This window comes from Balaenoptera musculus, chromosome 1 (genome assembly GCF_009873245.2).
Source record: "Balaenoptera musculus isolate JJ_BM4_2016_0621 chromosome 1, mBalMus1.pri.v3, whole genome shotgun sequence".
Taxonomy (NCBI): domain Eukaryota; kingdom Metazoa; phylum Chordata; class Mammalia; order Artiodactyla; family Balaenopteridae; genus Balaenoptera; species Balaenoptera musculus.
The window spans coordinates 176,184,661-176,198,920 of NC_045785.1; the positions used below are offsets into that span (position 1 = coordinate 176,184,661).

Genomic DNA, 14,260 nt, shown 5'->3' on the forward strand with positions numbered 1-14,260 from the left:
AACACTGTCTTACTCCCAATTCTCAAACAGTGATACCACCACATTCTTGTAATTCCTCTTAACAGTATTTTGTACTCAAAACTATCTTATGATTGACGATTAAGGAAAAGTAACAGGAGATCTAGAATCCAATTAACATTGCTGCTGATTTCTTTTAATATGTATTCTCATACGAGTCACAGTTCTTTAGTAAACTTGGATGAAAATTTTTAATGATTAAAGGAGACATCATAAAGGTTGTTAACTAAAACAGGACTTAGTGCTCCCTTATCTTGGGCCAAAATTATCTGGAGATGGGTTGGTAGAAGCGAAGTTAGCAGAAGTTAAAATTTATACTCATTCACACATCCTTTCAAAACGATGACACATTAAAGATATAATATGTACCTAATGCTAGGCTAGATGCTGAGGCTATGGCAGAGAATACTATCAAACATTCCTATGATCTAAGGACTTCAAGTCTGTAACCTATCACTTTAGGAATTTTTTTTTTCAAACTCATCAAATTGTACGCACTAAACATGTGCAGTTTTTTGTATACCAATTTTATTTCAGTAAACCTGTTTTTTTTTTTAAGGAAAAAAAGAAAAAAATCTCGTGGTTACTGATACTTCTCTTCCGGTGTTAATAAGGATTTATACTGTCCACGATTTATTACAGCTCATTTTGCATATGTGTGAAGAACAGTCATTACGGTGTGCCTCAGTGTAAACATACCTCTTCAGGTTTTTAAATGAGTTAAGTGCCACCAAGTGGTTATGTTATAAATAGCACAGTGGTCCCCTTATCCTTGGGGGATATTTTCCAAGACCCCCAATGGATGCCTCAAACATGGGTAGTACCAACCCCTATATATATCATGTTTTTTCCTATACTAACAGGCTGGTAGCACACATGAGGGACAAAGGGATGCATCCCACGTGGGACAGTGAAGGAACAGAATGAGATTTCATCACACTATTCAGAATGGCACACAATTTAAAACTTATGGTTTATTTCTGGAATTTTCCATTTAATATTTCAGTCAGAGTTGACTGAAACCATGGAAAGTAAAACAGTAGGTAAGGGGGGAATACTGCACAGAATTACCAAAACACAAAAAATTTAAGACACTAAAAAGTGCACAGGGCTTCCCTCGTGGCGCAGTGGTTGAGAATCTGCCTGCCAATGCAGGGGACACGGGTTCGAGCCCTGGTCTGGGAAGATCCCACATGCCGCGGAGCAACTGGGCCCGTGAGCCACAACTACTGAGCCTGCGCGTCTGGAGCCTGTGCTCCGCAACAAGAGAGGCCGCGATAGTGAGAGGCCCGCGCACCGCGATGAAGAATGGCCCCCACTTGCTGCAACTGGAGAAAGCCCTCACACAGAAACGAAGACCCAACACAGCCATAAATAAATAAATAAATAAATAAATAAAATATTAAAAAAAAAAAAAAAGTGCACAGCCATTCATTCGTTCAAATATTTATTACTGAGCACTCACTGTGTGCTAGACATTGTGATAAATGCTGAACACACAGTGAACAAGAGACATGTGGTCCTTGTCCTCGTGAAACACTTAAAAATCACCTTATATACATCCATTGGGGAGAATTTTAACTTCATCTTTCTTCACAAAAAATTATTGCAGTATAAATTATATATATAGTCCCCAACTTCTTAAAATTATCCTGAACGTTCTACTATATACCTTGGCTTTTAACACATTTTTAAATAAAGTAGTAGAGTTTAAGAATAGAAGGAAGGCTAGAGCAGGAGGTCACAAGTAGGACTGCCCCAGAACCTTAAGAATTTGGTTTGAATTCCTTTAAGAGGACATGTATTCTTTAGTTCATCTAGGCTCTTCCACTCCCTAGCTCTTACACAAAACCCAGTTCACACATTCATGCTGCCAACCTGATCCTGCAGCCATCTGACTTAGTAACCCACGGTCTAGAGACTAACTTCTTGTCACGGTTTATATAAAAGAACATTGCAGATGCCTAGAGGAATACTACTAAAATTGCTTGAAGTACTGCATTATAAATTATACTCAATCTTCACTGAGTCATAGCTATAGGATAAATTAATAAATTTTTTAATATTCATTACTAATCAAGGGGAAAAAAGGTTGAGGATAAAACTAGGTTCCTAAAGGGAACATAATACTTTAAAATATATATAAAAAATAAATGTCCTCATATAATATACCAAAATCCAACTCCCAATGAATTATGGACATAGATATCAATTTAATTTTAAATTAAAATTAAAATTTTCTGCATCTCAATACATGCAGAAAAGCATTTGAAAAAACTTAATCCTTCCATAAGGATTAATACACATGTAAAAGAGATGAACAGAAAACCAAAATAATGAAGGAAGAAATCATCTTGGACTGGAGTATCAGAGAAGGTTTTTCTATGAATGTGAAATTTTAATAGAGCTCTGAAAGCCCGGTAGTACCTAGAGAATAGAGAAGGAAATTCATTCTATGAAACGTGAAGGGGACGAACAAGGAACAAATTAAGACGAGATGTTCAAGAGACAATGAGCATATTGGTATGTATTAGTATGCTTGTAATCAGAGCATGGGGTCATTGGTTACCTAGTAAATCAGTGCCTTTAAGCAATTAGGAGTTCACGCTAGGAGTAAGAGATTTTTAATAGGAAATAACAGTAAATACAGTGATTCAGAAAGGTTCAGTTTAAGACAATTTACAGGAGAGACTGAAGGTGGCTAAAAACAAACAAGATCCACTGGGTTGCTCCTCTAATGCTAGTATGAAATAATAAAGGGCAATAGATTAATGGAGCAGGATCACCCAAAGCAGGATCACCCAAATAGGCGAGTCAGAATTCTAGGAGTCAGGAATATAACAAAAAATAAAATCCGATTAAAAAGAATAAGGGGATAGTAATAATAACCATACAAAAAAATTTTGTAAATTTAAGCTAAAATGCAGAAATTAAAAAAAAAATCTTACCAGAACTAAGTCAAGAAAAAATAAGTAGCCCAAATAAGTCTTTTAACTATTAAATTGAAGTGGTAGTTAAAAATATACTCATAAAGAAAATACCAGGCACAGATGGTTTTATAGGCCAATTCTAACAAAATTTGAAGAAACAGACCTTCTAAATTTTAGATGGTCTAAACTGTCCAAATTCTTCAGGACAATAAGAAAAAGAGGAAATTCCAACTCAATTCATGAAGCCAGCACAACCCTAATACTAAAACTAGTCAAAGCCATTACAAGAAAGGAAAATTAAGGCCATTTCATTCATAAATATAGATGTAAAAATTCTAAACAAATATTACTGCACTAAATTCAACAGTGCATAAAAAGAGAATATGGGCTTACCTCAGATATGGAAGAATGATCAACTGGGCTTATCTCAGATATGGAAGAATGATTTAATATTAGAAAAATTTATAAACATAACTAACCATATTAACCTATTAAGAGGGAAAATAAACATGATCATCTCAATAGATGCAGAAAAGCATTTGAAAAAACTTAATCCTTCCATAATAAGGACACTTGCTAAATTATTAAAAGAATGTCCTTACCTGAACATTAAGAAAAAAAAATCTGAAATGGGAAATGGTAAAAGCATTCCCTTTAAAACCACAATGATTTTACTGGAGGTCTTAACCAGTCAGTAAGATAAGAAAAATAAATCAGAGACATAAGGATTCAAAATGAGGAGATGAAACTGCTTTGTTTGACGCATAATTTAGATAGAACCCCCCCAAAACCAACAAATAACAGAGATAACAGAGGTTAGCAAAATGGCTAAATATAATATTAAGACATAAGAATGAATTACATTTTTTTGTACCAGCAACAAACACCTAGAAAATGTAACTGAAGAAAAGATGATTTATAATTATACGAAGAGATCAAGGAATTAAGATAAATCTAATAAAAGATGTAAAACCTCTATAGAGAAAATTATGCAACATAATAAAGATAATAAAAGCATCTAAAAATAAATAGATAAATAAAAGCAGATCTAAATAGAGATACATACTACTTCATGACTTAGTATCATGAAGATATAAATTCTCCCCAAATTGATACATATATTTAATGCTATTCCAGTCAAAATTCCAACAGAATTTTTCATACAATTTGATAAGATGACATTGAAATTTATATGAAGAACATAGGGTCAAGAATAGCAAGGCTATTTCTGAAAAAGAGGAGGGAGAAGAGACATGACCTATTAGATATAAGAACTTACGAAGAAGTGAAAGGAATTAAGACAGTGTGGTATTGGCAGAGAGACAAACAAATTGATCAGTAGAGTCCAGAAAACACACACACACACACACACACACACACACACACACACGGAACTATGGTATACAACAGAGGTGGCATGTCCGATAAATAGGGAAAATAATGGATGTTCAATAAATGAGGTTAGAAAAAAAGGGTGATCCACATGGAAAAAGATGAAATTGAACCCCTGCCTCATATAATATACCGAAAATCCAACTCCCAATGAATTATGGACATAGATATCAAAAATTAAAATTTAAATGCATAGGTAAATATCTTTTACAAATTCAGATAGATAACAATTTCTTCAACAAGATACAAAAAAGCATTGGCTCTAAAATACAAAATTCGGGCTTCCGTGGTGGCGCAGTGGTTAAGAATCCTCCTGCCAATGCAGGGGACACGGGTTCGAGCCCTGGTCTGGGAAGATCCCACATGCTATGGAGCAACTAAGCCCGTGCACCACAACTACTGAGTCTGCGCTCTAGAGACCACAAGCCACAACTACTGAAGCCCGCGCACCTAGAGCCCGTGCTCCACAACAAGAGAAGCCACCGCAACGAGAAGCCTGCGCACTGCAACGAAGAGTAGCCCCCGCTCACCGCAACTAGAGAAAGCCAGCACACAGCAACGAAGACCCAACGCAGCCAAAATTAATAAATAAATAAAATAAATAAATTTATAAAAATAAATAAATAAATAAAACACAAAATTCTATTCATCAAAAGACACCCAGAAAAGGTAAAACAATAAGGCGCCAACTTGGAGAAGCAGTATCATGAAGATATAAACAACGCCTACAAATCAAAAAGTACAACTAGTCCTACAGAAAAATAATTTAAGAATTTCACAAAAGAAACACATATGGCCACTAAGTACATCAACACCCTTTCAACATGATTAGTGCCCAGGGAGATGTAAACCAAGACCAAAATGAAGTACCATTTTAGAATGAGCTGGCTGGCAAAAATCAAAAAGGCCTCTGGCGCCATGGTTGAGAATCTGCCTGCCAATGCAGGGGACATGGGTTTGAGCCCTGGTCTGGGAAGATCCCACATGCCGCAGAGCAACTAAGCCCATGCGCCACAACTACTGAGCCTGTGCTCTAGAGCCCGCAAACCACAACTACTGAGCCTGCAAGCCACAACTACTGAAGCCCACGTGCCTAGAGCCCATGCTCCGAAACAAGAGAGGCCACCGCAATGAAGAGTAGCCCCCGCTCGCCACAACTAGAGAAAGCCCACACGCAGCAACGAAGACCCAACAACGGAGACCCAATGCAGCCAAAAATAAATACATAAATAAATCTATTTTTTTTTTAAAAAAGCCTGACAATACCACATATTGGAGTATGTGGCTACACAGTAACTCAGATATTGCTAGTAGGGGTGTAAAGTGGAGTATCTACTTCCGAAAGCACTTTGATATTTCCTCCTAAAGTTACATTTACCTATCAGAAGCACTGTTGTACTTCTAGATATGTACCAGGAGAAATTTGCACAAGTACAACAGGAGACGTACAAAAATGTATACAGTTTACAGTAATGCAAATGAAAACTCAAATGCCAATCTACAAAGAGTAAACAATTACTTACTCTTTATGCACATTCGTGCAATTACTATTGTACAGCATGTAAAATAAGTTAACTATTACAATAAACAACTCGTGGATAAATCTTAAAATATTAAGTCAAAAAAGTAAGTCTCCCAAAACTACAAGGAGCATGATACTTTTTATCAAGTTAAAATTTTATATACACACAGCCCTTTTAGGATTAGAAAAAATACAGAAAGTGGAAAGCAAGGAAATGATATACAGAATTCCACATGTAGGTTACTTGGATGAAGGGAGGGAGGATGAGAGCTATGTGGGACAATGGGTGGGACAGAAGGAAATGATAGTTAGATGACGTTTATCTAGGCAGTGGGTTCTTAGGTGCTTACTACATTACTTAGTCACCAAATAAGTAAACAAATAAATAAAAGGAGGACATGAGCGTGTGTCATCAGTCAAGAATTATCATAATTCCATGCTGTGTACCTGAAGATCAGTTTTTTAAAAAGGAAAAGAGAAAAACACACTCAATATCACTGATTGATCTGTCCTCTTCCTTCATCACATCTAATCATTACACACTAAAGGTGCTAGTTACTTTACCACCTGAGTATTAATCAAATCTGTTCACATCTATCACCACTAACAGTCTTTTACCTGCTTTTGCATGGACTTCTACAAAAGCCTCCTAACTGATATGCAGTCTCATATCCTACACCACTCCCTCCTCCTCAAATGCATTCCCCACACTGTAGCCAAAGTGCTCTTTTCTAAATGAAAATCTGATCATGTCACCCTTCTTAAAACACCTCAATAACCTTCTACTGCTCTTAGGATACAGACAAAAGGCTCAAGCATGCTCTGCCTCTGTCCACATCTTGGCAGGAAGTGGAGAGTTATTCTCTAATACCCACCTTCTCCCTCTTCCAGATGAACAGAGGACCCAAATTTTATCTGGGTCCATGTCCACCTGGAATGAGGACAGCTTCCCCCTCTGCTGCTAAGTACAGCCATGTGACTGAGCTCTGGACAAAGAGAAGAAAGCATGCAACGTGAGCAAGTTCTAGAAAATGTCTGCAAAAAGAGAGGAGCGTGCTGTCCGCTTCCCCTGTCTTGAATGTGGAATTGAGACAGAACGGCTGAAACTCCAACCATCATCTCAGACCACGAAGTAACCTTTGGAATAGAAAGCACACACAAAGGAGCAAAACAAAAGAGCCTGCCATCTTGATGCGCTCCACGGTGAATGAGAAAGAGAAAAACTTGTGTTTCTTGTAAACCATTGTTTCCCTACACGTAGCCGTACTGAACCCTGACTAACACATGGCTTGCTCAGCTTCACCATCTCAGACCACCCTGCCTGTGCTCTCGCCAGTCCAGCTACACTGGCCCTCCTGTAACAGTACATTTTACTAGCCTTACTCCCTTTTACTATAAAGCTGTTAGTAATCTGGGATGATCCTCGACCTCTTTCCCCCAGTTAATACCTATTTAACCTTTAGATTTCAGCTGAAATGTCACTTACTCAGAGAAGCTTTCTCAGATGTCCCTGAAGAGGTCAGTCTCATTTTTATGTGTGCAGTGAAGAATCTAGTCTTGCCCTAAGAGAGGCCTGGCCTTTGTCCTTGGCTCTAGGGAGGTGATCTCTAGGCTCTTGAGAAGCCATGCCTCACAAAAGTGTCTTCATTTACCTGGGGGCTGTGGGCCACACAGATGGTCTCACAGTGTGACTTAGGGTGGGTTCTGGGTCAACAGTATCATCTCAACCTCCAGGGTGGCTGGAGACTGAGGGCCAATAAAAACTCGATACCAAGAATCGGCTGAGATGGCCCGAGTGGCAGCACTCTGTGCACACTGTCACACATCACTGCCAGTCAAGTTACGGCGCTGGCTTTGACTCCCCTGGGAGAAGACAAGGAGCAGCTTCCCTGGACTCTGCCCTATGTGTCTCTTCCCTTGGCTGAATTTAATCTGTGTCCTTTCACTGTAATAAACTATGTGACTATAACAGACTTTGGTGAGGTCTATGAGCTTTTCTAACAAATTACAGAACCTGAGGGTGGTCTTGGGGACTCCCCTAACTTGCAAGTATCAGAAGTGAGGGTGGTTTGGGGTCCCCAAAACTCTGTAGTTGGTGTCCGAAGGGAGGGTAGTCTTAATAGATTATTTTCGAGCTTCACAATACGGTTCTCATTTCACTCCATGCAGCACTTATTGCCACTGTAATTTTGTATTTCACTGATTAATACCAATCTCCTCCACTAAGCTCTAAACACCCTTGAGGAGAGGGCTCCTGACGTTTATCATTCCCCAAGCACCTGGCACAGTGTCTGACACATTGCAGACACTCAATCCTTTCCTGAAAGACAGAGCAGGTGGAGTCACACAAACCTAGTACCAATGACCTAAAGCAACAAGTCAGACAGACCCTAGCTTTCTCATCAGTGAAACAGTAACAAGACAACAATGTTTTGCAGAGAAGCATTACCAAAAGGGTCATTCCTGGATCCTTATACACAAATTGTAACTACTCGAAGACACCTTCTTTTCTCGATATTTTGTTAATCAATGATCCACACATATGCACACTTCCAATTAGAGCATGTGATTAGCATAAGACAGGCAGTATTACCTCTCTAAAATGATGCAATTCCATCCATAAATACCAAAACTATGCATTTAGTTAATCTGTATGACGTTATCACAAATAAATATAATTTTAATTAAATGTTTTAAATATCTGAAAATATTCCTCAGAGTCCAGAGACCCTGGATTGGAAATCTTTACTATAAGCTCTTGAAGCCTAGAACCAAGGATTATATATTTATGTAATATATACTATAAAATTTCTAGCATAGGCTCATAGGAGGCATACACTAAAAATACTGATAGATATTATTGTTGAATTACTGATCAGTTTAATAGAAACTGCTGGCATAATATAGTATAAAAAAATATAATATAATTGGGAAATCACTAATCTGGCATATTAATAAACATGGTAGGAATAATGTAATACAAATAAAACATTAAATTATAGTAAGGTAGAAATGTAATACAGAACTAGAAAAGTATCAAGGGACTCTAGAAATTATAAATTCGTACTCCAGTATCATTTTTTTTTCTTTGCAGAGTACTTTCTTATACCTTAAAAATACCTAGGCCTCTATATGTCAGTCATTGTTAGTGTCTTAGTGAATCCTAGTGTTCTTCAACTGTAATATTCTTTCTACATTTATCAGATACCTACTATGTGTTAGGGATTATACATGAAAACTCCTGGGTTTACAATTTAGTATGGAAGAAATACAATTAAATACACACACAAATATATATGGAAAAAATCTTGAAAAATATAAACTGTTTTAAGTGGTTATCTCTGGAGCAGGGATTATAATAGACTTTTATTTTCTACATTGTACATTTATAATGCTTACATTTTATATCATGGGTATAGATTCTTATATACCTTAAAAAAACTGTCTTTAAAAGGAGAAAAATCACCTGAAGGACCAAACTATCTGTCCCCTACTTTTTCTCTACTACCTAGATCTTGAAAATCACAGTGATTATAATTATTATAGTACAATGATAAATATTACAATTTATAAATGGATTATTTGTGTTAGAGAAATAATTAGAATCTCAAAATGTTTATCATTAAGAAATTTAGTTAAATAAATTATAGGACGCTTATACTAAGAATACTTTTAAAAGAGGTGGTGTTGTGATATGGTTAAGAGTATGGACTTCAAGGCAACAGTGCCTGGGTTTGTACCCAGCTCTCCCACTGACTAGCTACATAACTTGGGCAAGTTCCTTAACCTCTCTGGGACTCAGTTTCCACATCTGTGAAATGATGAGGAACCTGTAAAACCACATAGGGTCACTGTGAGGATCAGTTACTACAAATAAATTAATACTAAAAAATAATACATATAAACATACCTAATAAGCCTTCAATATGTTAGCTAATGCTGTTGTGTGCACTGAAAGTCAAACTTTTATCATTAAGTGAAGAAAGAGGCAAAATATTTTGCACAACAGTCCAATTTCAGTAAAAAAAAAAAAAAAAAAAGAATGTGTTAACAAGTGAATAGAAAATGTGGGAGGTAGTATGGCAGGTGGAACCACCAACCTGGGCTTTAGACCTGGGTTTAAATCCTGGATCCACCATGTACTAGCTGTGTGACCTCAGGCAAGTAAGTTAATTTTTCTAGGCCTCAATTTCTTCATCTGTGAAATGAGGGTAACACCTCATAGGGCCGTTGCAAGGGTTAAATAAATAATATACCTAAAGCACAGTATCTGGCACACAGCAAACATGGTAAATGTGGGCTGTTGTTGGTACTGCTATGGTGATAGTTGTTACTAATAAGAAGACACATGCCTGCCTTAGCCACCATTCCATCCCTAGGACCTAAAACAATGCCCAGCACAAAGGAGGTGCTCAACAACTACTCGTTGATTAAATGAATGAGTCAAACTGTTAGAAGGGGTTAGTAGACATGGGTGTGGGAGCACAGGGATATTCACTCATCACTATATATTTCTGTAACTTAAGATACTTTAAGTACACAATGATAAAATAATGTTTTCCTAACCCTTGAAGTAAAGCAAAAAAACTCTAATTTCTCTAAAAACACTCAATTTTTAAAAGTTGGGGGGAAAATGGAAAGAAGTAATAAAATAAGAGAAAAAGGAAAAACAAGTTACTAAGTGGAATAGTAAACGTTTGATTTAAAGGGCAGTAATGAGAATTAGCAGTTTTATTAAAAAGTTTCCACCTTTCTAAAGGTTAATCAGATTATCTTAAGCAATTTTTTGAGTCTCAGAAATAAGGGCAATTTTCAAACAAATGCGATCATATTTAGCTTAGATTTTATACATTAATCAAACCTCTTTCATTATTCTCTTTTTCAGCTTTTCCAAACAATGGACTCCAAAATATGGAGGCATCTAATAATGTTGGTTAAACGTTTCACTGTATACTCCAGAACAGCAGTTCTCAAAGTGGGGTCCATGTAACCCTGGGAATTCCTAAGACCATTTTCAAGGGGTTTGTGAGCTCAAAATTGTTTCCATAATAATTCCAAAACTGTTTTTGCTTTTTCCTCCTGCTTTCTTATTTACACTGTAGCACAACAGCAATCGAGGGTAAAACTGCTGGTATTTTAGCATATACCTAGGCAGTGGCATTAAACTGTTTCACTGACACACGTGCATAATTTAAAAAATTAACAAAACAAAAACCAGTTTTAGTGAAGAATGTCTTTGATAAAGCAGTAAAATTTTTATTATATTTTGACCTCAGAGTACAAGTCTTTAATATTATGGTTGAGTGAAACAGGTGGTACAAATAAAGCACTTCAGCTGCAAACCAAAACATGCCAGTTGATTCCAGGAAAGGCATTAGTACAATTGTTTGAACTGTCAGCTAAGTTGGCTGCTTTTTCTTGGAACATCATTTTTACTTGAAAGGACATACAGCAGACAAATACGGTTGTTCAGACGGCATCTGGCAGATATTTCTTGAAAATGAGTGAAATGAGTCTGTCACTTCAAGGAAAACATCTGGCAGTATTTGTTGTCCTTCATAAAATTTGAATTCTCAAGTGAAAATTAGAATTTTGTAAGATTCAGATCCATAGATCCACCACTGTGAGTTTAAAAGTTTCAGGATACTTTATCAATTCTTCTAATGATACAGATGCTGATATTAACAAATGTGACTTGTTGATAACACATATAATCATGTGTCAACATTTAGAAAATCTGCCTAAGTCAGTAAATTTTCAAAATGACCAATGCACAATGTTATAAGATCCTCCAAGAGTAAAAGATCCTTTTGAAGAGCAAGATAAACCAAAGGATTTTTATATATCAAAGTACAAAGCTCATTAATATGATCTCAGATTTCACACTGCAACCAATCTTTAGGAGAGGAACATTTTTGGAGTTTTGATATAATATCAAAGAATATCCATAATTTCCTGGAGAAGAAATTAGCATACTTCTCCCTTTCCAACTACACATATGTGTGAGACTAAATCATATACTTCAACCAAGAACAAAACGAAATGAAAACATTGCAACAGACTGAATAAAGAAGCTGATAGGAGAATCCAGCTGTGTGCTATTAAGCCAGACATTAAAGATATTTACAAAAATGTAAGATAATGCACTTGTCTCACTACTCTTTTGCTTTGGTAAAGATAGTTATGCTTCATTAAAAAAATACCTTATCATTAACATGTAATGAATTTATTGTTACTTTTAAAGCAATTAATAAATATTTTAAATGTCTCAGTTTTAATGTCTAAATGATGAATACTAATAAATATAACCCATATAAACAGAAGGTCTTTGGGGCTCTCAGTAATTTTTAAGAATGTGGAGGAGCCCTAGGACCGAGAAGTCTGAGAACGGCTGCGCTAGAGACACAGGTGGAAGAGCCCTGTTTGTGAAGAGGGCTGCTCTTGAGACGCCACAGCATCCAAGAGCCATACCTGCTTGGCAAAGAATATCGTGTCAAGTCTGGAGTCCTGAACCACAGAGCCTGCTGGTTCTTCTCCTGGCTGCCACTTGAAAAGAAAAATCAGCCCATGAACTGGCCTACAAAACAAAAAAATACCAATTAGTGACACCAAACCTTGCTTCTTTTAACGCACTGTCAATATGTTAACTTTTAGTCATTTACTTAACAAATAACAATGCAAATGAAGTAACTTTGAGAAATTTTTTTAAGATTTCTATTGCTGTTCATAGTTACTAGAATGTTGCCCAAGACACGGCTAACAAAACTTTAAAAAAATACATCAATTAAAATGAAATTATAGGGCTTCCCTGGTGGCGCAGTGGTTGAGAGTCTGCCTGCCAATGCAGGGGACACGGGTTCGAGCCCTGGTCTGGGAAGATCCCACATACCGCGGAGCGACTAGGCCCGGGAGCCACAATTGCTGAGCCTGCGCGTCTGGAGCCTGTGCTCCGCAACAAGAGAGGCCGCGATAGTGAGAGGCCCGCGCACCGCGATGAAGAGTGGCCTCCACTTGCCGCAACTAGAGAAAGCTCTCGCACAGAAACGAAGACCGAACACAGCCATAAATAAATAAATAAATAAATAAAATTTTTTTAAAAAATGGAATTACAATGAAAGGAATAATCTCACGCCTGTGCATTATTCAATTCTACCTTATATTACCTCACTTAAAAACAGAAAGAACATAGCAAAACTAGAAGAAGCTGTTAACCCTAGACTGAATTCTGATATACATGAATAAAGTTCACACAGGATGTTTACAGATAAATGGCTGCTAGCATAGATACTATGAAATATAGGACGTCGCCTTCATATAATTATTGGACGCATGAGCAACCGTCACACTACAGTATGACTGGATGTTGCATCTCACACATAATGAAATCACCACCTCCCCAAAGGAACGGTTGTTGCCCACAAACCGTTAAATCACCACTTCAGGATTCTCTCCAGTCTATCTTTCACCACTGCCTTCCATGCCACAAAAATCTTTCCTATCCCTTAAAGACAGGTCAAATGATGCATCTTTAATTAACCTTCCCTGATCATACAGCCAGAATTTCTCTCTCATTCCATCTAAAATGATTGCTCTCTTTGTGGGGAAGAAGAAAATAGGGGGGAGGGAACTGTCTCCTTACTATAAAAAACATATCCCTACAGTCCCCATTCCAGGACCTAAGAATGCTCCCCGCAGTGAAAACTCCCTAGCCCTCCATTTGCAATCCAGGGTCAATGCTTGGAGGTTGGGGGTTAAGGAGAGGCCCAGAGAAGTCAGAAGGATGGAGTAAGAGGAAGGTACTTCCTGGCATCAACATTTGGAATCTGAACTGTAACCTCCCCAAGAAGCAATGTAATAATGTATAAAAAAAAGTTCTGGGACTTCCCTGGTGGCGCAGTGGTTGAGAGTCCACCTGCCAATGCAGGGGACACGGGTTCGAGCCCTGGTCCGGGAAGATCCCACATGCCGCGGAGCAACTAAGTCCGTGCGCCACAACTACTGAGCCTGCGCTCTAGAGCCCACGAGCCACAACTACTGAACCCACGCGCCTAGAGCCCTTGCTCTGCAACAAGAGAAGCCACCGCAATAAGAAGCCCGCACACTGCAACAAAGGGTGGCCCCCGCTCGCCGCAACTAGAGAAAGCCTACGTGCAGCATGAAGACCCAACACAGCCAAAAATAAATTAATTTTTTTATAAAGTTCTGAATTACTATTAATATACATTATCTGTCAAATATAGTTTTGTAGACTGATCTATTATTCATGTGTTTTATGTTAAAATGTTTTCCATGTTCTAACAGTATTGATCTATAAGTGAAAGTTGTAAAAAATCAACCTATCAGTACTTTGTTGACATGGAATTACAGAGACTTAGTTTTGAATCCCTTGCAAATTACT

General features: G+C 37.5%; 1 protein-coding gene across 2 annotated transcripts in view; it reads right to left on the reverse strand.

Moving 5' to 3' along the window:
* Positions 1 to 14,260, reverse strand: part of UCHL5 (ubiquitin C-terminal hydrolase L5) — a 50,720-nt gene that overhangs the window by 27,509 nt on the left and 8,951 nt on the right. For both annotated transcript variants that reach the window (XM_036837156.1, XM_036837165.1), the window contains exon 3: positions 12,334 to 12,439. In XM_036837156.1, coding sequence (XP_036693051.1) covers positions 12,334 to 12,439 — 106 coding nt within the window. The remainder of the gene's footprint in view (positions 1 to 12,333; positions 12,440 to 14,260) is intronic.